Source organism: Somniosus microcephalus, chromosome 4, assembly GCF_052327205.1.
Source record: "Somniosus microcephalus isolate GS21.2 chromosome 4, FLI_Smic_1.0, whole genome shotgun sequence".
Taxonomy (NCBI): domain Eukaryota; kingdom Metazoa; phylum Chordata; class Chondrichthyes; order Squaliformes; family Somniosidae; genus Somniosus; species Somniosus microcephalus.
This window is the reverse complement of record NC_140990.1, coordinates 130,957,284-130,981,858: the sequence shown is the minus strand read 5'-3', so window position 1 is coordinate 130,981,858 and position 24,575 is coordinate 130,957,284. Positions and strand designations below refer to the sequence as shown.

Genomic DNA, 24,575 nt, shown 5'->3' with positions numbered 1-24,575 from the left:
TTAATATCTCTGCCATCTCTCTATTGCTGCCTGTGGTGTTATACTATCCATTCCTTAGTGGCCCTATTCCCATTCCGAACTTACTTTTTTAAATTTATGTGCCTATTTTTACTATTTTGTTTTATGTTCCTTGATAATTTAATTTCATGGTTCCTCTTTGCTTTCCTAATTGTTTTTTGACTTCTCTCCTAATCCCTTCATACTCTCCCTTATCATGCTCTCCCCTGCTGTCCATGTATGCCTCCTTCGTTATCCTCAATTTTTCCCTTATGGCTTTATTCATCCACGGTGTCTCATTAGTGTTGAGCTTGTTCTTGTTTTTTAGCAGAATAAATTTTTCCTGGATTCTGTTGAACACCGTTTTAAATGTTTCCCATTGCTGTTCTACGTCATTGTTTCTCAATATTGTTGTCCATTTTATTTTCCCAAGTTCTATTCTGAGCCCCTGAAAATCAGCTTTTCTCCACTCTGGTCTTTGTCATGCTTATTTATGTCTTTCTCAATTATCATCTGAAAGCGTCTTATAATATAGTCGCTATTGCCTATATGTTCCCCTACTTTTACTTCTCTTATTTGCTCTGGTTCATCCTCCATTACTCGATCCAATAGTGAATCCTCCCTTGTTGAGCTTTGTACATATTGGGTTAGAACGGAGTCCTGTACACATTGATGGAACTCCATTCCCTTATCCCCTTTACCTATCTCTTCTCTCCAATTAATATCTGGTAGTTGAAATCCCCCATGGTTATTATTCCAAGTTTTTTACTTATTTCCCTAATTTGTCTGCATATTTCTTCCTCCACCTCCCTTGCACTATTAGGTGGTCTGTCGTCTATCCCTATTAGTGTGATTGATCCGTTATTATCTTTTATCTCTATCCACATGGATTCTATTTCTGAATTGCTGATAGCTGTGTCACTTTTTTCTACTGCCATTATGTTACCCCTAATAAGTACAGCTACTCCACCTCCCCTTTTCCCCTCTCTATCATTTCTAAATATGTTATACCCTGCAATGTTTAATTCCCAGGCCTAATTTTTCCGTAGCCATGTCTCAGTAATCCCTACCATGTCTGGTTCCTGTCAACGCATGATTCCCTCCAGCTCCCCTGTTTTATTACAGACACTGTGTGCATTGCTGCACAGACAGTTTCACTCATTTTTAATAGCAGTTCCTCTCACTTTTTATTTTTAATCATCTTTTTAAACTCCTGTTCTATAACTCTATTTATTCCCTGACGATCAGTGTTCTCCCAAACGTTACTCTTTCCTGTGCTCTCCTTTCCTGTTTTGTTTATATTTAGGCTGGTTTCCTTTCTTGTAGATCCCTCCCCCCATCTTATAGGGGCTTTCTCACCATCTCTCCGGAAGGCGCTGGGAAGTGCCGGGGTTACGGCTTACAGCCCACACATTTGTAACAGACGGGCCCCAGATTTGCTCCTTGTACTCAGAACTGATCCCTGAGACAAATCTTTGTTCAATGTGGAGTGTAGAAGGAGTTCTGATGATAGAAAAGCGACCTGAAACGTTCACTCTGTTTCTCTCTCCACAGATGCTGCCTGAGTATTTTCAGCAGTTTCTGTTTTTACTTCAGTTTTCCAGCAGTCACAGTATTTTACTTTTGTACAAGTGTATAACTGAACCCAGGCAGAGTCAGCACCTACACGGGAGGAGAGGGAGGGGAACCAGTGAGTGTGGAACTGAACCCAGCCAGAGTCAGCACCTTCAGGGGAGGAGAGGGAGGGGAACCAGTGAGTGTGGAACCGAACCCAGCCAGAGTCAGCACCTTCAGGGGAGGAGAGGGTGGGGGGGAACCAGTGAGTGTGGAACTGAACCCAGCCAGTGTCAACACCTTCAGGGGAGGAGAGGGAGTGGAACCAGTGAGGGTAGAACTGAACCCAGCCAGAGTCAGCACCTTCAGGGGAGGAGAGGGAGGGGAACCATTGAGTGTGGAACTGAACCCAGCCAGAGTTGGTGGTGAAAACTGGGAGCAGAGGACCGACTATCTTAAGACGTGCAATGTGTTTGGGATTTCAGCTAAGGGAGGAATGAGAGTATGTGGGACAGGGATTTACAGCTTTGGAGGAACAAGAGAGGAAGGAATGTTCCATAGAAACTAGAATTGCCTGTTCTGAATCTCTGTCCTGCACTTAGTGATGACTTTTGTAAACTCCTTTTACAGGGTATTAGAAGGGGAGGATTTGCAGACGAGAAACTGAAACCAAACATTACGTCAAGACCTGACAGAGTCACTCGATTCATCAGGACCTGAATATCATCAGCCTTTGAATGTGGAAGGAGAAATGTTTGTCTGTTCTGTCTGTGGGAATAGATTTCAAACATCAGTGTGACTGGAAAAGCACCGAGACACACGCACCCGAGTGAGAGTGTTCCAGTGCACTGACTGGAAAGAGCTTTAATCAGTTACACAGCCTGAAAAAACATTGCACCATTCACAGCGGGGAGAAACCGTACACGTGTTGTGTGTGTGACGAGGCTTCAACTGATCGTCCAACCTGCAGAGACACAAGGACACCTGCACCACGGAGAAACCGTGGAAATGTGGGGACTGTGGGAAGGGATTCAGTTACCCGTCCCAGCTGGAAATTCATCGGTACAGTCACACCGCGGAGAGGCCGTTCACCTGCTCTGTGTGTGGGAAGGGATTCACTCAGTCATCCCACCTGCTGACACACCAGCGAGTTCACACTGGGGAGAGTTCGTTCACCTGCTCCGTGTGTTGGAAGGGATTCTCTGATTCATCCAGCCTGCTGAGACACCAGCGAGTTCACACTGGAGAGAGACCATTCACCTGCTCTCAGTGTGGGAAGGGATTCACTCAGTCATCCAACCTGCTTACACACCAGCATGTTCACACTGGAGAGAGACCGTTCACCTGCTCCGTGTGTGGGAAGGGATTCACTCGGTCATCCAACCTGCTGACACACCAGCGTGTTCACACTGGGGAGAGGCCGTTCACCTGCTCTGTGTGTGGGAAGGAATTTGCTCAGTCATCCACCCTGCTGAAACACCAGCGAGTTCACACTGGGGAGAGGCCATTCACCTGCTCAGTGTGTGGGAAGGAATTTGCTCAGTCATCCCACCTGCTGACACACCAGCGTGCTCACACTGGGGAGAGACCGTTCACCTGCTCAGTGTGTGGGAAGGGATTCACTCGGTCATCCAACCTGCTGAAACACCAGCGAGTTCACTTGTGACTTGGGGTTGGATTCTGCTGTTATTGCTGATGTTAATCACATCTGTAGCTTTTAAAAGCTCTGAATTTGTCCGTGATGACGACAAACCACTTCGGGTACAGGTATATTGTGTATCAGTAAAACAGTAGTACTTTACATCCAGGAGAAAGAAGTAATACTTAACAAAATGATAGTCGCAGTCTGTTCCTCGAAACCCCGGCGTGCCCTCTGGGTGAATGTGGTGCGGTCTCTTTAACTCTTGCTGTGTCCTGTTGACTGAAGCTTCTCGTCCTCTGGTGTTGCGCTGCTTTCGGTGTTCAATACCTACTCTTTACAGCCTTTTCTTCCGTTTTGCCTACGTGGCAGTTACTAATTGTAACCCCCTCAATGTCCATCTTATGACCTTGTTAAACATCTTCCCAGTACCAAGCTTATCCTTAGCTGAGAACTTTATTTCACACAATGTCCTTCGGATGTTGTTACTTTAAACATTTCTAGACATCTTCAACTGTTGTGCAGCTTCAGGAGGTATAGAATGGTTCCTGTCTCTGGCCCTTATCTTTCTTCAGAACATTACTTCTTTGCTTCTCAGGCGTTTGCCATTTTATACAGGCTTCAGGTTTCTAACAGACATTGTCACATATTACAGTTATTTAACAATGGTTAACCAATGTTTACTAAATCCTACAGGTACGCTCTATCTTACAAATCTCTACCTTGAGGGCCAGGCATTTTGCCGACGACTCAAACTAAATTATTTGGGTTTTAACTCCCACGTTTATTTAACTCCCAAGATATCATTACAAGTTGGAGAACTACCAGAGCGTGTGAAATAATACGACACTCATGGCATGCTGACGTATTAAGCCCAATATCCCACCAGTGTGAGTTGTCCTCTATGCTGTCAATTTCAATATCTATTCTCGAGTTGTCTTGCTCCAAAACATTAAAATGCTTTAGGGAGCAGTTCAGTCGCATCACGAGCTGACTGAAGCCCTCAGACAGCAGGGGAGTGTCGTATCCGAATTGTGCCACATAATTGTGCAGCTGATACTTAAAAACATGTTGGTTGATGGGACCCGTAAAGCATGGTATTTGTGGTAGTAGTGACACAGGAGGCACCACCAAAACCTCATACTGGATTCGTACTGGTTTTTCCCACGCTCTGTTATTTACAAAACACAATTATTACAGTTACAAGTTATAATTCTGTCTTACAATCATTTCAAGCGACATTACAGTTTAACATCTAATTAACAAATCATGGACTTAAAAGATTCTCCAGATCTCTCTCACTCATAGAAACATAGAAAAATAGGAGCAGGAGTAGGTCATTCGGCCCTTCGAGCCTGCTCCGCCATTCAATATGATCATGGCTGATCCTCTATCTCAACACCATATTCCCGCTCTCTCCCCATACCCCTTGATGCCTTTTGTGTCTAGAAATCTATCTATCTCCTTCTTAAATATATTCAGTGACTTGGCCTCCACAGCCTTCTTTGGTAGAGAATTCCACAGGTGCACCACCCTCTGAGTGAAGAAATTTCTCCTCCTCTCCATCCTAAATGTCCTACCCCGTATCCTGAGACTGTGACCCCTCGTTCTAGACTCCCCAGCCAGGGAAAACATCCTTCCTGCATCCAGTCTGTCTAGCCCTGTCAGAATTTTATACATTTCAATGAGATCCGCTCCCATTCTTCTAAACTCTAGTGAATACAGGCCTAGTTGACCCAATCTCTCCTCATACGACAGTCCTGCCATCCCAGGAATCAGTCTGGTGAACCTTCGCTGCACTCCCTCTATGACAAGTATATCCTTTCTTAGGTAAGGAGACCAAAACTGCACACAGTACTCCAGGTGTGGTCTCACCAAGGCCCTGTATAACTGTAGTAAGACATCCTTGTTCATGTACTCAAATCCACTTGCAATGAAGGCCAACATACCATTTGCCTTCCTAACTGCTTGCTGCACCTGCATGTTTGCTTTCAGTGACTGCTGTACAAGGATACCCAGGTCCCTTTGTACATCAACATTTCCCAATCTATCACCATTTAAATAATACTTTACCTTTCTGTTTTTCCTACCGAAGTGGATAACTTCACATTTATCCATGGTATACTGCATCTGCCATGTATTTGCCCACTCACTCAACTTGCCTAAATCGCCTTGAAGCCTCTTTGCATCCTCCTCACAATTCACAATCCCACCTAGTTTTGTGTCATCAGCAAACTTGGAAATATTACATTTGGTTCCCTCATCCAAATCATTGATATATATTGTGAATAGCTGGGGCCCAAGCACTGATCCCTGCGGTACCCCACTAGTCACCGCCTGCCACCCCAAAAAAGACCCATTTATTCCTACTCTCTGTTTTCTGTCTGTTAACCAATTTTCAATCCATACCAGTATATTACCCCCAATCCCATGTGCTTTAATTTTGCACACTAACCTCTTATGTGGGACTTTATCAAAGGCCTTCTGAAAATCCAAATAAACCACATCCACTGGTTCTCCCTTATCTATTTTACCAGTTACATCCTCAAAAAACTTCAGTAGGTTTGTCAAACACAATTTCCCTTTCATAAATCCATGTTGACTTTGTCTAATCCCGTTGATATTTTCTAAGTGTCCTGTTATCACATCCTTTATAATGGACTCTAGCATTTTCCCTACTACTAATGTTAGGCTAACCGTAGTTCCCTGTTTTCTCTCTCCCTCCTTTTTTAAATAGTGGGGTTACATTTGCCACCCTCCAATCTGCAGGAACTGTTCCATAATCTATTGAATTTTGGAAGATGACAACCAATGCATCCACTAATTCCATGGCTACCTCTTTTAGTACTCTGGGATACAGATTATCAGGCCCTGGGGATTTATCAGCTTTCAGTCCCATTAATTTCTCAAGCACTATTTTTTTACTAATACTAATTTCCTTTAATTCCTCCTTCTCACTGGACCCTTGGTTCCCTAGCATTTCTGGGAAGTTATTTGTGTCCTCTTCCGTGAAGACAGAACCCAAGTATTTGTTTAATTGCTCTGCCATTTCCTTGTTCCCCATTATAAATGCTCCTGTTTCTGACTGTAAGGGATTTGTCTTCACTAATCTTTTTCTTTTTACATACTCGCTTTTATGTTCCTTGTAAGTTTATTCTCATACTCTATTTTTCCCCTCTTAATCAATCTCTTGGTCCTTTATTGCTGAACTCTAAACTGCTCCCAATCCTCAGGCTTGCTACTTTTTCTGGCAACTTTATATGACTCCTCTTTGGATCTAATACTATCCTTAATTTTTCTTTTGTCAGCCATGGTTGGGTCACTTTTCCTTTTGTTTCCATCTTGTGGATAATTCTTGCTAATATGATTTCTCCTTAGCCGCAATTGTCCCAATCCAAATTCTTCAACTTAACTTCAATCCCTCTAATAGGTACCAGTGTGTTTAACTCTATTCTGATTGTTTCATTAGATAGTTTCTCGATGGAGTATGTGTCAATGCTTTAAAAGTTGTCTCACTCTCCTGAACCACATTAACCATTTCATGTCTTGCTGTTGTCAAGTAACTGAGCATGTCTGAGACCCATTCTTCAGTGCAGATTCACCATACATTCCAGGATGGTAATTGCCTCATACGTAACAAATCACATTTGCACACTCATATCGGTATCTCAATATCATGTCACATGTGCCATCCGATACAAGCCATTCTCGGGCTTTCAGATAACTTATCAAAAGATTGTAGTCATCTGGAGATCTTTGCTCATCTTCCTCTGCATGATCCCGATGTCTTGGGTAGTGGGCCGGACTATCAAATTCAATTTTCTTAAAAAGGTTCATTAGAGGCAGGGACAGAAATATCTCCAAGGGAAAGCTATCAATTTACTATACTTAGCTACACTTTCCTGACTTTCGCTAGAAAGTTTTGAAAATTCCCATTCAGTAGTGTAATTCTCCTGTTTCAATCTTACACCTTCAATCATTTCCCTTTAATTACCATTCATATCTCATTCATGAGCCCTGGAGAAACTTTGCTGTCCAGTACAATATTTAAGATTGAAAACATAGATCAAATGTTCTCACTTAGCCCAAGTTAGTACTTTTTATATATCATTATTTTAGAGGATCTTTTATTTTCCCAAAAGTAACCAAATATATAGTGCCTGAGTCTATTTTGTCATTTCAAAATTATCCCAAAATCCAAACAACAGTACTGTTGGACTGACAGGTTTTGTCAATGTTCAATTTCATTTCTATCAATTTATCTTATCAATTCCAATTTCAGAAACCAGTGATTCCCAGGCTAGGTGGTTTACACAGTGTTTTAACATTAGAGACAGAAGTGCTACAATTAGTTTACAAGGTAACTTCCATATAACAAAAGAAAGAAGCGAATCCATTGTGGCTCTGCTTAAGAACCCAAGGGGTTAATTTATCAAATCATAATTTTCCTTCTGTCACTGTGTGGAAATATTAACATAAAATTAAGAAACTTAAATTTAATAATGTCCAATATCTTTAAATTTCATTCAGCAATACTAAAGTTGTTGCTTGGTGAACTTAAACAGCTGTCAGTGGGAAGGGTTAACTCGTTTGCAGGTTTTTAAGAAGGTGGAGCGGAACATTGTCAGGCGCACGCAATTGTGTCACTTCGCGTAAATTAAAAAAAACTTTCCCAATCGAAAAAGACAGTTGTGTTTTCACAATTTAACTAAACACGAACAGAACAGAAGGATGTCCTGCTGCAGTTGTACAGGGCCTTGGTGAGACCACACCTTGAGTACTGTGTGCAGTTTTGGTCACCTTACCTGAGGAAGGATGTTCTTGCCATGGAAGGAGTTCAGCGAAGATTCACAAGGCTGATCCCTGGGATGGCAGGAATGACGTATGAGGAGAGATTGGGTCGATTGGGCTTATACTCGCTGGTGTTTAGAAGAATGAGAGGGGATCTCATCAAAACTTATAAAATTCTGACAGGTCTGGACAAACTGGATGCAGGTAGAATGTTCCCGATGGTCGGAGAGTCCAGAACCAGGGGTCATAGTCTAAGGATAAGGGGTAAGCCATTTAGGACAGAGATGAGGAAGAATTTCTTCACCCAGAGAGTGGTGAACCTGTGGAATTCTCTACCACAGAAGGCGGTTGAGGCCAAGTCTTTAAATATATTCAAGAAGGAGTTAGATATATTTCTTAGAGCTAAAGGTATCAAGGGATATGGGGAGAAGGCAGGTACGGGGTATTGAGTTTGGATGATCAGACATGATCTCATCGAATGGCGGAGCAGGCTTGAGGGGCCGAATGGCCTACTCCTGCTCCTATCTTCTATGTTTCTATGAAGCAAAGCAAAATAGCACATGCTTGTAGAAAACAGTAAATTACATCATATTTCTTATTGTCCTTTCTCCAGATGCCTTTCCAAAATACTGTAAAAACATTGAATACAACTGGAGAAAAATTAGTTTTTCACATTTAAACAAATCAAATCAAACTGCCTTGGAAATTTTCACCATCGCAACCACAACTCCAAGGTTAAATCTTAGACTGAAACTTAATCTTTTATTAAACAAACTTTTTGTTTTTCTCAGTTTTTCCACACGAGCTTAATTTAAATTGTAGTTCAAAGTTTTTTTTCAATTCTGAGTGCACAATCTTAGGCGCACATTCTTAAAACTTCCAAAATCCAAGACAAGACAAAAGTGTTAAGCGCTTTTAACACAGTTCAAAGTTTTTTTTAAAGATTTCTTAACTCAGCAATCTTGTGTTTTATTTGTCTCGGCACAGACGTTAATAACTTCCATGTCGGTAAAACTTTAGGTTTCTCTCTTTTTTTCCCTTATTTTTTTAAATCGGCATCTCAGCAGCTTAGGGGTTACTTGAGTTCTAGTTTGGACACTAACTGGTTTCTCAGTGTATGCGGAACCGCCCAGCGGGGGTTTTTCCATGTCACTGCTGACATAGGCTACGGGGGCTGCTGCTGGTTGTGCTCCTGCTTGTGTCTGGTCACCATCAGCAGCTGGTGGCACGTTAGGAATCACCTGGGTGTGAGTCAGAACATTAACTGCAGCTTTAACGGGTGCAGGCTCGACCGCTGAGGTTTTATGATATTGGCCTCTCAGCCAGGCCGATGGTGGTATACGAAACGAGGGCCTTTTGGGAAGGGTGTAGTAAGGGAGGATATAGTTCTCCGCTGAACTCCTCTCATTGTTTCTCATAACTCGCGGGGGGATCTACTCCCGTGACTGCCGCTGTTAAAGCCCGTTGTTTACCCAGCTGGTTTTCCAACTGTTGTATAGTAATATGACACTGCCTGTGGTCCGACTCCCTTTGGGGTTGCTGAAGAGCGCCTCTCAGGGATCCTCGTGAATCATTTAATTGTCTGGTAAGATGGTCATTGTCTTTTGTTAAGGAGGCTACCTGACACCTAGCAGAAGAACATAAGAAATAGGAGAAGGAATCGGCCACTTGGCCCCTCGAGCCTGCTCCGCTATTCAATAAGATCATGGCTGATCTTGGGCTCAAAGCCACTTCCCAGCCCGCTCCCCATAACCCTTCACTCCATTATCTTGTAAAACTCTGCCTATCTCCACCTTAAATGTATTTAATGACCCAGCCTCCACGGCTCTCTGGGGCAGAGAATTCCACAGATTTACGACCCTCTGAGAGAAGAAATTCCTCCTCATCTCAGTTCTAAAAGGACGACCCTTTATTCTGAGACTGTGCCCCAGAGTTCCAGATTTCCCCATGAGGGGAAACATCCTCTCTGCATCTACCCTGTCGAGCCACCTCAGTATCTTATATGTTTCAATAAGATCACCTCTCATTCTTCTAAATTCCAATGAGTATAGGCCCAGCCTGCTCAACCTTTCCTTATGTCAACCCCCTCATCTCTGGAATTAACCTAGTGAATTGCCTCTGAACTGCCTCCAATGCAAGTATATCCTTAAATAAGGAGACCAAAACTGTACGCAGTACTCAAGGTGTGGTCTCACCAATACCCTGTACAGTTGTAGCAGGACTTCCCTGCTTTTATACTCCAACCCCTTTGAAATAAAGGCCAACATTCCATTTGCCTTTTTGATTACTTGCTGTACCTACATGCTAACTTTTTGTGTTTCATGCACAAGAACCCCCAGGTCCCTCTGAACTGTAGCATTTTGTAATCTCCATTTAAATAATAATTTGCTTTTTTATTTTCCTGCCAAAGTGTATAACCTTGCACTTTCCCACATTATACTCCATCTGCCAAATGTTTGCCCACTCACTTAGCCTGTCTATATCCCTTTGCAGGTTCTTTGAGTCTCTGCACAACTTGCTTTCCCACCCATCTTTGTATCATCTACAAACTTGGCTACATTACACTAGGTCCCTTCATCCAAGTCATTAATGTAGATTGTAAATAGTTGAGGCCCCAGCACCGATCCCTGTGGCACCCCACTAGTTACCGTTTGCCAGCTGGAAAATGACCCATTTATCCCGACTCTCTGCTTTCTGTTAGTTAGCCAATTCTCTATCCATGCTAATATATTACCCCCAATTCCGTGAGCTCTTATCTTATGCAGTAACCTTTTATGTGGCACCTTATCGAATGCCTTCTGGAAATCCAAATACACCACATCCACTGGTTCACCTTTGTCCACCCTGCTCATTACCTCCTCAAAGAACTCCAGCAAGTTTGTTAAACATGATTTCCCTTTCATAAAACCATGCTGACTCTGCTTGACTGCATTATGATTTTCCAAATGCCCTGCTACTGCTTCCTTAGTGAAGGACTCCAGAATTTTCCCAATGACAGATGTTAGGCTAACTGGTCTATAGTTTCCTGCTTTCTGTCTCCCTCTTTTCTTAAATAGGGGTGTTACATTTGCAGTTTTCCAATCCGCTGGGACCTCTCCAGAGTCCAGGGAATTTTGGTATATTGCAACCAATGCATCCACTATCTCTGCAGCCACTTCTTTTAAGACCCTGGGATGCAGGCCATCTGGTCCAGGGGACTTGTCATCTTTTAGTCCCATTATTTTACCAAGTACTATTTCCTTAGTGATAGTGATTGTCTTTAGTTCCCCCCTCCCTGTGGCCCCTTGATTATCCATTATTGGGATGTTGTTAGTGTCTTATACCGTGAAGACAGATACAAAATATTTGTTCAGAGGCTCTGCCATTTCCCCGTTCCCCATTATTAATTCCTCAGTCTCATCCTCCAAGGGACCAACGTTTACTTTTGCTACCCTCTTCCTTTTTATATACCTGTAGAAGCTCTTACTATCTGTTTTAATGTTTCTTGCCCATTTACTCTCATAATTCATCTCTTTTTTTTAGTCATCCTTTGCTGTTTTTTTTAAATTTCCCAATCCTCTGGTCTCCCAACAATCTTGGCAACATTGTATGCCTTCGTTTTCAATTTGATACCATCCTTTACTTCCTTAGTTAGCCACGGATGTGTTAAGTCTGTGTGTTATAGTGAGAATTACTACACAGACCACAAGAGTAAATTTTAACAGGTCTTTACTAGTCGAAGGTCAGGGCTGAACTGCCCAATAAATCATTACACAGCACTTATATACCGGTGTGGTCACCACCGGTATTACAGTATACAGCAGCCAAGATAAAGTAGTGCATCTCTTAAAATAGTTCTCTTAAAGGTGGAACGGTTACATACACCACAATCCTCCCTTTTTAGCTTAACAGTATATATTCCCCATTAAACATAACATAATAACATATATACACAACTTCATGTAAAAACAGTTCACAGATTCAGTCTCTCTGGAGGCTTCCTGACTCGGTACGGATAACGCCTCGGCTAGGTTCTTCATTTTCACTCCACCCAGATGCCCCTCGTGAAGCTCCTTTAGCACTTTATACTGGAGTTTGGGTGGAATCACCACTCTGGATCCACACATCAAGGTTCCTCGGCACACTGACAGCTGTTCTCTTCTTTGCGAGAATGCTGGCAACAGCGGTTCGCCATGTGCTGGCCATCCCTTCACCGTTAAATCGTAAACTCGTGAGAGAGTCGGGTCATTTCTCGTTTCCTTTTCAATGGTAGAATTTGTTACTGGTAGACATTCCACTATGGTTGAGTGGAACATCTCCACTGGGTCCACTGTAGGCGCCTCTTCTACCGTTGGCAATGGTAGGCGCGATAAACCATCAGCATTCCCATGCTGTTTTGATCCTTTGTATTCTATGTCATATTGGTGTGCCCCTAGGAAAAGGGACCACCTCTGTAGCCTTTGCGCTGTCATAATGGGAACGCCCTTTTTAGGGTTGAATATGGATACCAACGGCTGGTGGTCTGTCAGCAGTGTAAACTTCTGGCCCTGCAGGTAATGATTAAACTTCTTTACTCCCCACACAAGGCTGAGAGCCTCCCTATCTATCTGAGCATAGTTGCGCTCAGCGGAGGTCAATGATCTGGATGCAAATGCGACTGGCCTTTCCAAGCCATTTGGCAGCTTGTGTGAGAGTACTGCTCCAATACCATAAGGAGAAGCATCACAAGCTAAACGAATAGGTAGCGTTGGGTTGAAGTGAGCCAACACTTCCTCTGAGGTGATCAATGCCTTGCTTTTGTGAAAGGCCTTCTTACAGTCCTCGCTCCACTTCCATGGTACTTCTTTCTGCAAAAGAGCATTCAGCGGGTGCAGCACCGTGGATAGATTTGGCAGAAACTTATGGTAATAGTTAATCAACCCTAGGAACGACCTCAACTGGGATACATTTTCCGGAGCGGGAGCCTTCACAACAGCTTCGATCTTGTCAGGTGACTTGTGCAGCCCCTCCTGGTCAATGACATGACCACAGTACGAGATCCGTTTCTGAAAGTACTCACATTTCTGGCGATTAACTCGAAGTCCATATTCCTTCAATCTGGTGAGCACCAGTTTCAAATTTGCAAGGTGTTCCTCATCGTCATCTCCTGTAATCAGGATATCGTCCAAGTAACATTGAGTGCTTGGAATTCCCTGTAATACCTGCTCCATGGCCCTCTGCCAAATTGCTGGAGCCGAAGCCACTCCAAAAACCAGTCTATTATATCGATACAAGCCTCTGTGCGTGTTGATTGTGAGATACTGGCGCGACTCTTCCTCAACTTCCATCTGTAAGTACGCTTGCGCCAGGTCTACCTTGGTGAAGTGTTTCCCGCCAGACAATGAAGCAAAGATATCCTCAATCCGCGGAAGCGGATATTGCACCGTGTGAAGCACCGGATTAACTGTGATCTTGAAGTCTCCACAGATGCGGACCTTCCCCGGTTCCCCTGGCTTGTTACTCGATGAACGCTTCATGACGGGAACAATGGGCGTGGCCCACTCACTCCAGTCCACCTTAGACAGTACTCCTGAACGTTCTAGCCCTTCCAGCTCAGCTTCCACAGCAGGTCGTATCGCATAAGGTACCGGTCTGGCTTTGAAAAATTTTGGGTTTGCATGTTCTGCAATCTTGATTTTTGCCTTAATTCCTCTCAGTGTTCCCAGTCCCTGTTGGAACACCTCTTTAGCCTCATCCAATATTCTGGACAATCGTTCAGGTTTGACATCTTTTTTTCCGGAATCTACCGTTATTGCTTTTAGGGAGTGCCAGTCCATATTTATTTTCCTGATCCACTCCCGTCCCAGAAGTGGTGGACCTCCCTCAGGTAGTACATAGAAGTCCATTCCTTGGTGTTCTTTGCCCTTGTGTATCACCTTGACTTTTATCTTTCCGATGGGGTATACTCTTTGCCCCATGTATGTCTGCAATACTATCTCCGTATCCCGTAGGGGAATATGTGTGAATAACCTTTTGTAATCTTGCTTATTCATGACCGTCAACGCCGATCCGGTGTCCAATTCCATCTTCACTTGGACTCCTGCTATCTGCAGTGTGACCCAGATAGTTTGTAGGTCAGCTTCCTTACTCACATTGTGAATTCTCAGACTACCCAGTTCCTTGCTGTTGGAGTCTGAATCCGAATTCTGTTCATCCGAACTCTTCTCAGCCACCTTATGTACCTTTCTGCACTTTTCCTGCGGTGACTTTTTGTTGCTGGTCTTCTTTCCTGACCGGCATACTTTAGCTATGTGACCAAGCTTGCCACATTTTCTACATTCCTGGTTTTTAAACCAGCATTGGTTCTGATCGTGTGTTGTCTTTCCACAACGATAACATTTCACTGTACCCAAAGCCATTTGATCTACGCCGAGTACCGCTGCCTTCAGCTGCATTTCCGCAGTGCCTCTCGCTGCGGCTTCGTGCGATGCTGCAATAGTGACAGCCTTATCAAGTGTAAGATCATTCTCTTCAAGCAGCCGCTTTTGTGTTCCTTCTTTCGACAATCCACACACGAATTTGTCTCTCAGTGCCTCTGTCAGTCTTTCCCCAAACTGACAGTATTTCGCTAGCTTACGCAGTTCAATTAAATACTCCGCGTTGCTTTCCTCTTTCAGTTGCGTTCTCGCATAAAATTTAAATCGTTCCGCTAACATCAGCGGTGTGGGGTTCAAATGATTTCTCAGGACAGCAACAATATTAGCGAAAGCCTGATCCGCCGGTTTAGCTGGTGATAGAAGATGCTTCAATAGCCCGTATGTCTTCGCACCCATTGAGTTTAGTAAGGTTAGTGCTTTATCTTCATCTGATATTTTATTTGCCTTACAATAAATCTCTATGCGTTCTACATAAGTGGCCCAATCTTCAACATCGGGATCGAAATTGTTGATGTTACCACGCTTAGGCATCCTCGCAATCTTCTTGAGAAACAAAAAGAAATTTTTCTTTTATTTTTTTTTTCAAAATGGCGGTTTCCCGCGCTTGTCTTCTTCCCCCGCCTATGAAAATGGCGGCTTCCCGCATTTGCCTTTCTCCCCCGCTGGCTGTAATGGCGATTGCCGTATTGCTGCGTTCGCCCTCCCCAGCGGTTCTCAAATCGTGCCTCCCAGCCCCTCTTGCAGTCCAGTCCTTTCCCCCGGCTGCGGCTGAGTTCTCCGCGGTTTTTTAAATTTTCTCCCGCGCCTTACGCTGTCCCGGTCGCTGCGCCTCGCGGCCTCGGTAGCTGCCCGGCCTTTTTCACCAGTCGCGGTCGAGCTCTCTCTCGACGCTGTTGCGTCTCCCAGCCCGCTTGCAGCCCGGTCTTTTACACCGGCTGCGTTTGCATTCACCGCGGCTCCCGTGCCTTACGCTGCCCCAGTCTCAGCGCCTCTGGCCCCGACTTCTGTCCGGCTCTTTTCCCCGGCCGTGGTCGAGTTCTCCGCCCTTATATCCTCCGTTTTTCCCTCCCCTACTTCACAGCCAACGTGGCCGACTTGCTGCTCGTCGCTGATCGGCTTACCCGCCACCGTGATAGAAGGGATGATCACTGCCTGTTGCTGATGGAAGGCTTCGTGTCAGAATTCTTCCTTTGCTCTTCAGACCCGCGTCTTTTCTCAGCAGGATGATGAGGGCGGATGCCTCCTCTCAACGCCCGTTAAACTGCCTTGGATGTATCTCTGCCGCAGGGTAAGATCGTACTCGTTGCCACTGTTAAGTCTGTGTGTTATAGTGAGAATTACTACACAGACCACAAGAGTAGATTTTAACAGGTCTTTACTAGTCGAAGGTCAGGGCTGAACTGCCCAATAAATCATTACACAGCACTTATATACCGGTGTGGTCACCACCGGTATTACAGTATACAGCAGCCAAGATAAAGTAGTGCATCTCTTAAAATAGTTCTCTTAAAGGTGGAACGGTTACATACACCACAGGATGGTGCTCCCTTCTCTTAAAATCTTTCTTTCTCACTGGAATATATTTTTGTTGAGAGTTATGAAATATCTCCTTAAATGTCCGCCACTGCATTTCAACTGTCTTACCCTTTAATTTATTTTTCCAGTCCACTTTAGCCAGTTCTGCCCTCATGCCACTGTAATTGCCTTTGTTTAAGATCAGGACACTGGTTTGAGATACAACTTTCTCACCCTCCAACTGAATTTGAAATTCAACCATGTTATGATCACTCTTTGCTAGAGGATCCTTTACTATGAGATCATTTATTAATTCTGTCTCATTACACAGTACTAGATCCAAGATAGCCTGCTCCCTGGTTGGTTCCATTACATACTGTTCTAGGAAACCATCCCGGATGCACTCTATGAACTCCTCCTCAAGGCTACCATCGCCAATTTGATATGTCCAATCAATATGGAAATTAAAATCACCCATGATTATTACCGTACCTTTTTTACCTCCTCAAGGTTCTGCATTGCCGTGCCGGTGTGAACTGCATTAATCCTCTGTTGCTGTATTATTGCTGTCGAAGCACCGACCTGGCCCTGAAGAGCTTCATTCTTACTTTTTAACTCTACAGCCTCTTTTTCCCAGTTTGACTTCTTGCCCGTTAACATTAGATTCTCTTCTATCAGCTGTAGATTGTCTTTGTCCAATTTATCTAACTTGGTTTTATTATTTTCCATCTCTAGGAAGGTCTCTTTATCTTGCTCTACACAATACACTGCTGCATAGGCCGTTAGCTGCACTGCCCTATCTGGCTTCCATCTCTTCTCCTTAACTTGTTTCTCAATGAACGCAACAACGTCCTCAAAGATACTCTCTTATTCTTTGTTAGACATTCCACTACTAACGTCTGTAACTGTGCCGCCTCGCACTTCTTCATTAACTTCGTTTTAAAGTCTACAAAACAATTCTCACTGGACATTCTGCTGTATGTTAAAGAGACACTATCTGTTAGATAGCCTAACTTTCCACAAGAACTTTCATAGAAAAATCCAAGCAAAAATCCAAGCGCCTGCCTTGTGCACAATAGACCTGGTTTCAGTTAATAGTCACAGCCTCACATTGGGCGCCAATCTGTAGCTTTTAAAAGCTCTTTAGAATAATTTGTCCGTTACCACACAAACCACTCTGGGTACAGCTATATTGTGTATCAGTAAAACAGTCCGTGACTACACAAACCACTCTGGGTCCAGCTATATTGTGTTTCAGTAAAACAGTCCGTGACTACACAAACCACTCTGGGTACAGCTATATTGTGTATCAGTAAAACAGTCCGTGACTACACAAACCACTCTGGGTACAGCTATATTGTGTATCAGTAAAACAAGTTTATTAAGCATTAAACATCCGGTACAGAGAAAGTAATACTGAACAAGAAGATAGTCGCAGTCTGTTCATTGAAGGGAGGGAAATTATTGGAAAAAATTCTGAGGGTCAAAATTAGTCTCCACTTGGAGAGGCAAGGATTAATCGGGGATAGTCAGCATGGCTTTGTCAAGGGTAAATCATGTCTGACCAATCTGATTGAATTTTTCGATGGGGTGACAAGGTGTGTGGATGAGGGAAATGCTGTGGATGTGGTATACATGGACTTCAGTAAGGCTTTTGACAAAGTCCCGCATAGGAGACTGGTCAAGAAGGTAAGAGCCCATGGGATCCAGGGTGCCTTGGCACGTTGGATCCTAAACTTGCTGAGTGGCAGGAGGCAGAGGGTGATGGTCGAAGGTTGCTTTTGTGACTGGAAGCCTGTGTCCAGTGGGGTACCTCAGGGATTGGTGCTGGGTCCCTTGCTGTTTGTGATCTACATAAATGATTTGGATGAGAATGTAAAAGGTATGATCAGTAAGTTTGCAGATGACATGAAAATTGGTGGGGTGGTAAATTGCGAGGAGGAAAGCCTCAGGCTACAGGACGATATAAACGGGTTGGTCAGATGGGCGGAAAAGTGGCAAATGGAATTTAACCCTGAAAAGTGCGAGGTGATGCATTTTGGACGGACAAATAAGGCAAGGGAATACACAATGAGTGGTAGGGCCCTAGGAAGCACAGAGGGTCAGAGGGACCTTGGTGTACATGTGCATAGATCCCTGAAGGCAGCGGAACAGGTTGATAAGGTGGTTAAAAAGGCATATGGGATACTTGCCTTCATTAGCCGAGGCATAGAATATAAGAGCAGGGAGGTTATGATGGAGCTGTACAAAACGCTGGTAAGGCCACAGCTGGAGTACTGTGTGCAGTTCTGGTCGCCTCACTATAGGAAGGATGTGATTGCTTTGGAGAGGGTGCAGAGAAGATTCACCAGGATGTTACCTGGGATGGAGCGCCTCAGCTATGAAGAAAGACTAAACAGGCTGGGGTTGTTTTCCTTGGAGCAAAGAAGGCTGAGGGGGGACCTGATTGAGGTGTACAAAATGATGAGGGGCATAGATAGGGTAGATAAAGAGGAACTTTTCCCCTTAGTAGGGGGGTCAATAACAAGGGGGCATAGATTCAAGGTAAGGGGCAGGAGGTTTAGAGGGGATTTGAGGAGGAACTTTTTCACCCAGAGGGTGGTTGGAGTCTGGAACTCACTGCCTGAAAGGGTGGTAGAGGCAGGAACCCTCACAACATTCAAGAAGCATTTGGATGAGCACTTGAAATGCCATTGCATACAAGGCTATGGACCAAATGCTGGAAAATGGGATTAGATTGGACAGGGCTTGATGGACGGCGCAGACACGATGGGCCGAAGGGCCTCTTTCTGTGCTGTAGTACTCTATGACTCTATCCCTGGTGATCCTTCCGAGTGACTGTGGCGTGGTCTCTTTAACACTTGCTGTGCTCTGTTGACTGAAGCTTCTCATCCTCTGGTTTCACACTGCTTTCAGTGTTCAATAGCTGTTCCTTTATACCTTTTATTCCCTTCAAAATACATAGCAAATTGCAGCTGCTTGGGCTATCTCACCATTCTGACCTTCACAAGTACGGTCTATGATTCCCTCCCCTATTCTGCTTTGAGGGTGAGAACTTTTACATAGCCAGACTTCCCATGAATTACGACAGAGGTCTTTTGCCTTTCCCATAGCCCATTATCTAGACTGGTTGGAACCTTCAGTGATAAGGGATGTTCGGTATTGAAAACCCTCTATCTTACTTTGAGACTTACTGTTTTGTACTTCACTGGCTTCTTGTTTTTAATATAACAGAAAATCTACACCACCTCAGCACTATTCTCGCAGTTAACATAATGTTGGCTTAATTTTACCATCATGCTTTGCTTCCCAGCTATTCACCATTTTATACAGGCTTTTTAGGTTTTGAATATACAATTTCACATATTATAGTTATTTAATAATGGTTACAAAATCTTAACAATGTTTACTAAATCCTACAGGTACACTCTATCCTACAGTACAGCCAGCCTTTCTAGTACCTCCTCTTTATCAGTTTTTATCCCATCCAGTATCTCCTCTAACTCCTTCTTCACTGTTTTTGGCAGCATCTTCCTCCTTGGTAAAGACAGATGCAAAGTACTCATTTTGCACCTCAGCCATGCCCTCCGCCTCTATACATAGGTCTCCTTTTTGGTCCCTAATTGGCTGCACCCCTCTTCTTACTACCCGTTTACTATTTATATGCCTTTAGAAGACTTTTGGATTACCTTTTATGTTGGTTGCCATTCTATTCTCTCTTTGCCCCTCTTATTTTCTTTTTCACTTTTCCACTGAACTTTCTATATTTAGCCTGATTCTAAGATCTATTCTCGATCTGACATCTGTCATACACGCTCTATTTCTGCTTCATCTTACTCTCCATCTCTTTTGTCATCGAGGGAGCTCTGACTTTATTTGCCCTGTCTTTCCCCCTAGTGGGAATGTACCTCGACTGTACCTGAACTATTTCCTCTTGAAAGGCAGCCTATTGTTCCATTACAGTTTTGCCTGCCAATCTTTGATTCCACTGTACCCGGGCCAGATCCGTTCTCAACCCACTGAAATTGTCTTTCCTCCAATTAAGTATTTTTACTCTAGATTGCTCCCCGTCCTTTTCCATAGCTAATCTAAAGCTTCCTATGATCTCTGTTCCCTAAATGATCCCCGACTGACACTTGCTCTATTTGACCGACCTCATTCTCCAGAACCAGATCCAGCAATGCCTTGTTCCTCATTGGGCCAGAAACGTACTGATCAAGAAAGTTCTCCTGAACACACTTCAGAAATTCTTCCCCCTCTCTGCCCTTAACACTATTACGATCCCAGTCTATATTAGGATAGTTGAAGTCTCCCATTATCGCTACTTTATTGTTCTTGCATCACGCTGCAATTTCACTCATCCATATTTTCCCACTATTTGGTGGTCTATAGAATACACCTAGTAGTGTAATGGCACCTCTATTATTTCTTAACTCTGGCTATATAGATTCTGTCCTTGACCCCTCCAGGACATCCTCCCTCTCCAGCACTGTAACATTCTCCTTAACCAATACTGCCACACCACCTTCTATCTTTCCTTCCCTATCTTTCCTGAACACTTTATATCCAGGAATATTTAATACCCAATCCTGCCCTTTTTTGAGCCAGGTCTCCGTTATTGCCACAACACCATATTCCCATGTGGCTATTTGCACCTGGATCTCACCTCCCTTGTTTACTATGCTTCGTGCGTTCACCTACATTCACTGTAAACCCATCTTACACCAACCTGGAGAAGTCAAATACGTGACACGCTGTGAGTTTGAAACAAAGTTGATTCATTCCACATTTATACAGAATATCAATCTCCAGTCCAAGTATAGGGGTTATTAAGAGCAGCAGAAACACACTCTAACTGCAAGAACGAACATGGTTCAGGGCGCAATGCAATCCCAGTAAATCCTGTTCTATTCACTAATGCGGCCTTTCAATGGCGGGGCTTTACCCAGCATTCCCCGCGGGGGAGAATGTGCCGCACCCAGACTACAGGAGTCCAGTGCGCAGGCGCGGGACCTGCTGGGTTTGGAGCATGCGCGATGCGTGTAAACGCCGAAGAGGGAGGCAGCGACACGAGGTTCGAATAAATAGTGAAGAAGCGGCCGGACAGAGCGGAGTAATGGACCGGCCGGTGGGCGGGAAGGTTTCGTAAACAGCTGGTGTAGGCCGCAAGTACCGAATAATAACCTGAGGGTCCCGCGTTTGCAGCTTCGGGGCTTCTCCCGGTCACAGGACCAGGGTAACGGCCGCCATCTTTGTGAAGGAAGGTTGGGGTTCAGCGGGCCGCCATCTTGGTTCAGTGAGTAGCAAAGCGCATGCGCGGTCATCTTGCTACAGGAGCAAATAGTGTGTTCCCACAAAAAAACAACAAAAACACTGGAAAAACTCAACAGGCCGGGCAGCATCTGTGGAGAGAGCAACAATGTTAACGTTTCAGGTCTGGGACCCTTCATCAGAACTGGAAAAAGCTGGAGATGTAACATATTAAACAGGTGCAGAGGCGGGAGGGGAGGAAAGAATTGAAGGAACGTCCTGTGCTTTTGTAAAAGATAAAATGTTGCAAATGGGGATGGCAAAATCATACAGCATGATAAGTGGGAGCAGGGGTTATAGTTTGAAATTGTTGAACTCAATGTTGAGTCCAGAAGGCTGTAAAGTGCCTAATCAAAAGATGAGGTGCTGTTCCTCGAGCTTACGTTAAGCTTCATTGGAACAATGTAATAGGCCGAGGACAGAGAGATCAGAGTGGGATTGAAAGGTGAATTAAAATGACAGGCGACTGGAAGCTCGGGGTCACCCTTACGGACTGAATGGAGGTGTTCCGCAAAGCGGTCATACAATCTGCGTTTGTTCTCCCCGATGTAGAGGATACCGCATCGTGAGCAGCGAATACAGTATACTAAATTGCAAGAAGTACATGTAAATTGCTGTTTCACCTGGAAGGGGTGTTTGGGGCCCTGGACAGTGGAAAGGGAGGAGGTATAAGGGCATGTGTTGCATCTCCTGCGCTTGCACGGGAAGGTGCCAGGGGAAGAAGGGCTGTTAGGGGTGATTGAGGAGTGGACCAGGGTGTAGTGGAGGGAGCAGTCCCTTCGGAATGCTGAAAGGGGAGGTGAGGGGAAGATGCATTTGGTGGTGCGATCACGTTGGAGGTGGCGGAAATGGCGGAGGATGATCCTTTGAATGTGGAGGCTGGTGGGATGAAAGGTGAGGACAAGGGGAACTCTGTCGTGGTTCTGGGAGGGAGGGGAAGGGGTGAGAGCAGAAGTGCGGGAAATGGAACGGACACGGTCAAGAGCCGTGTCAACCACAGTAGAGGGGAATCCTCGGTTGAGGAAAAAGGAAGACATGTCGGAAGCACTGGTATGGAAGGTGGGATCGTCAGAACAGACGCGGCGGAGATGGAGAAACTGGGAGAATGGAATAGAGTCCTTACAGGAGGCGGGGTGGGAGGAAGTGTAGTCCATGTAGCTGTGGGAGTCGGTGGGCTTGTAGTGGATGTTTGTTGAAAGCCGATCACCAGAAATGGAGATGGAGAAGTCAAGGAAGGGAAGAGAAGAGTCGGAGATGAACCATGTGAAGGTGAGGGAAGGGTGGAAATTGGAAGTAAGGTGAATGAACTTATCTAGTTCAAGGCGAGAGCAGGAAACGGCACTGATACAGTCATCAATGTACTGGAAAAAGAGGTGAGGGAGGGGACCTGAGGAGGACTGGAACAAAGAATGTTCCACATATCCCATGTGTCTGTTCCCAACTGGGTCCTAGTGCCCGGGAGAGTAAATCATTGACTCAGTGATTTGATTCAGACTCTCCACACTTTGGATTTCTCACCATCTCTCCTGAAGGCGCTGGTAAAAGCAGAGCAAACGGTTAACATCTCACACAATTGTAACAGAAGAGCCCCACAACAACAACAACTTGTATTTATATAGCGCCTTTAACGTAGTAAAACGTCCCAAGGTGCTGCACAGGAGTATGTTAAGACAAAAATATTTTTGACACTGATCCACATAAGGATAAATTAGGGCAGGTGACCAAAAGCTTGGTCAAAGAGGTAGGTTTTAAGGAGTGTTTTAAAGGAAGAAAGAGTGGTAGCGAGGCTGAGAGTTTTAGGCGGGGAATTCCAGAGGTTAGGGCTGAGGCAACAGAAGGCACGGCCACCAAACGTTGGGCGATTATAATCAGGGATGCTCAAGAGGGCAGAATTAGAGGAGCGCAGATATCTCGGGGGGGAGGTTGTAGGGTTGAAGGAGATTACAGAGATAGGAAGGGGCGAGGCCATGGAGGGATTTGAAAACAAGGGTGAGAAGTTTTAAATCAAGGTGCTGCTTAACCGGGAGCCAATGTAGGTCAGCGAGCACAGGGGAGGTGGGACTTGGTGTGAGTTAGAACATGGGCAGCTGAGTTTTGGATGACCTCAAGTGGGAGGCCAGCCAGGAGTGCATTGGAATAGTCAAGTCTACAGGTAACAAAGGCATGGACGAGGGTTTCAGCAGCGGATGAGCTGAGGCAAGGGCAGAGACGGGCGATGTTACGGAGCTGGAAGTAGGCGGTCTTTGTTATGCTGCGGATATGTGGTCGGAAGCTATTTTCAGGGTCAAATATGACACCAAGGTTGTGAACAGTGTGGTTCAGATCAGACAGATGTTAGGGAGAGGGATGGAGTTAGTGGCTAGGGAACGGAATTTGTGGCGGGGACCGAAAACAATGGCTTCGGTTTTCCCAATATTTCATTGGAGAAAATGTTTGCTCATCCAGAACTGTATGTCGGACAAGCAGTCTGCCAATTTAGAGACCGCGGAGTGGTCGAGAGAAGAAGTAGTGAGGTAGAGCTGGGCCTCGTCAGTGTACATGTGGAAACTGATGCTGTGTTTTCAGATGATGTCACCAAGGGGCAAGATGTAGATGAGAAATATGAGGGGGCGAAGGATAGATCCTTGGGGGACACCAGAGGTAACGATGCGGGAGCGGGAAGAGAAGCCAATGCAGGTGATTCTCTGGTTACGATTAGATAGATAAGAATGGAACGAGGCGAGTGCAGTCCCACCCAGCTGGACGACGGTGGAGAGGCGTTGGTGAAGGATGGAGTGGTCAACCGTGTCAAAGGCTGCCGACAAGTCAAGAAGGACGAGGAGGGATAGTTTACCTTTGTCACAGTCACAAAGGATGTCATTTGTTACATTGATGAGAGCCATTTTGGTTCTGTGGCAAGGGCGGAAACCTGATTGGAGGGATTCAAACATGGAATTGCAGGAAAGATGGGCACGGATTTGGGAGGCAACAGCACGTTCAAGGACTTTGGAGAGGAAAGGGGGGGTTGGAGATGGGCGATAGTTTGCAAGGACGGAGGGATCAAGGTTTGTTTATTGAGGAGAGGAGTGATGACGGCAGATTTGAGTGAGAGGGGGAAAGTACCCGAGGAGAGAACCGTTAACAATATCAGCTAGCATGGGAGCCAGAAAAGGAAGTTGGGTGGTCAGCAGTTTGGTGGGAATAGGGTCGAGGGAGCAGGAGGTGGGTCTCATAGACAAGATGAGTGCAGAGAGGTCATGAGGGGAGATCGGAGAGACTGGAGAAAGGTGTGAGTTCAGGGCTAGGGCAGGGGGGAACCTTAGAGGAAGTTTGGCCCAGTGGGCTAGGGGATGGAAGGGAAGTGGCAGAGGCAGCTGAACGGATGGTCTCAATCT

At 44.8% G+C, this 24,575-nt stretch overlaps 1 protein-coding gene across 1 annotated transcript in view; it reads left to right on the top strand.

Moving 5' to 3' along the window:
• The window catches only part of LOC147119771 (uncharacterized), a 41,264-nt gene that overhangs the window by 5,194 nt on the left and 11,495 nt on the right, over positions 1 to 24,575 (top strand). Inside the window, exon 2 of the mRNA XM_085984146.1 lies at positions 2,522 to 3,213. Within this exon, the coding sequence (XP_085840272.1) occupies positions 2,522 to 3,213 (692 nt within the window). The remainder of the gene's footprint in view (positions 1 to 2,521; positions 3,214 to 24,575) is intronic.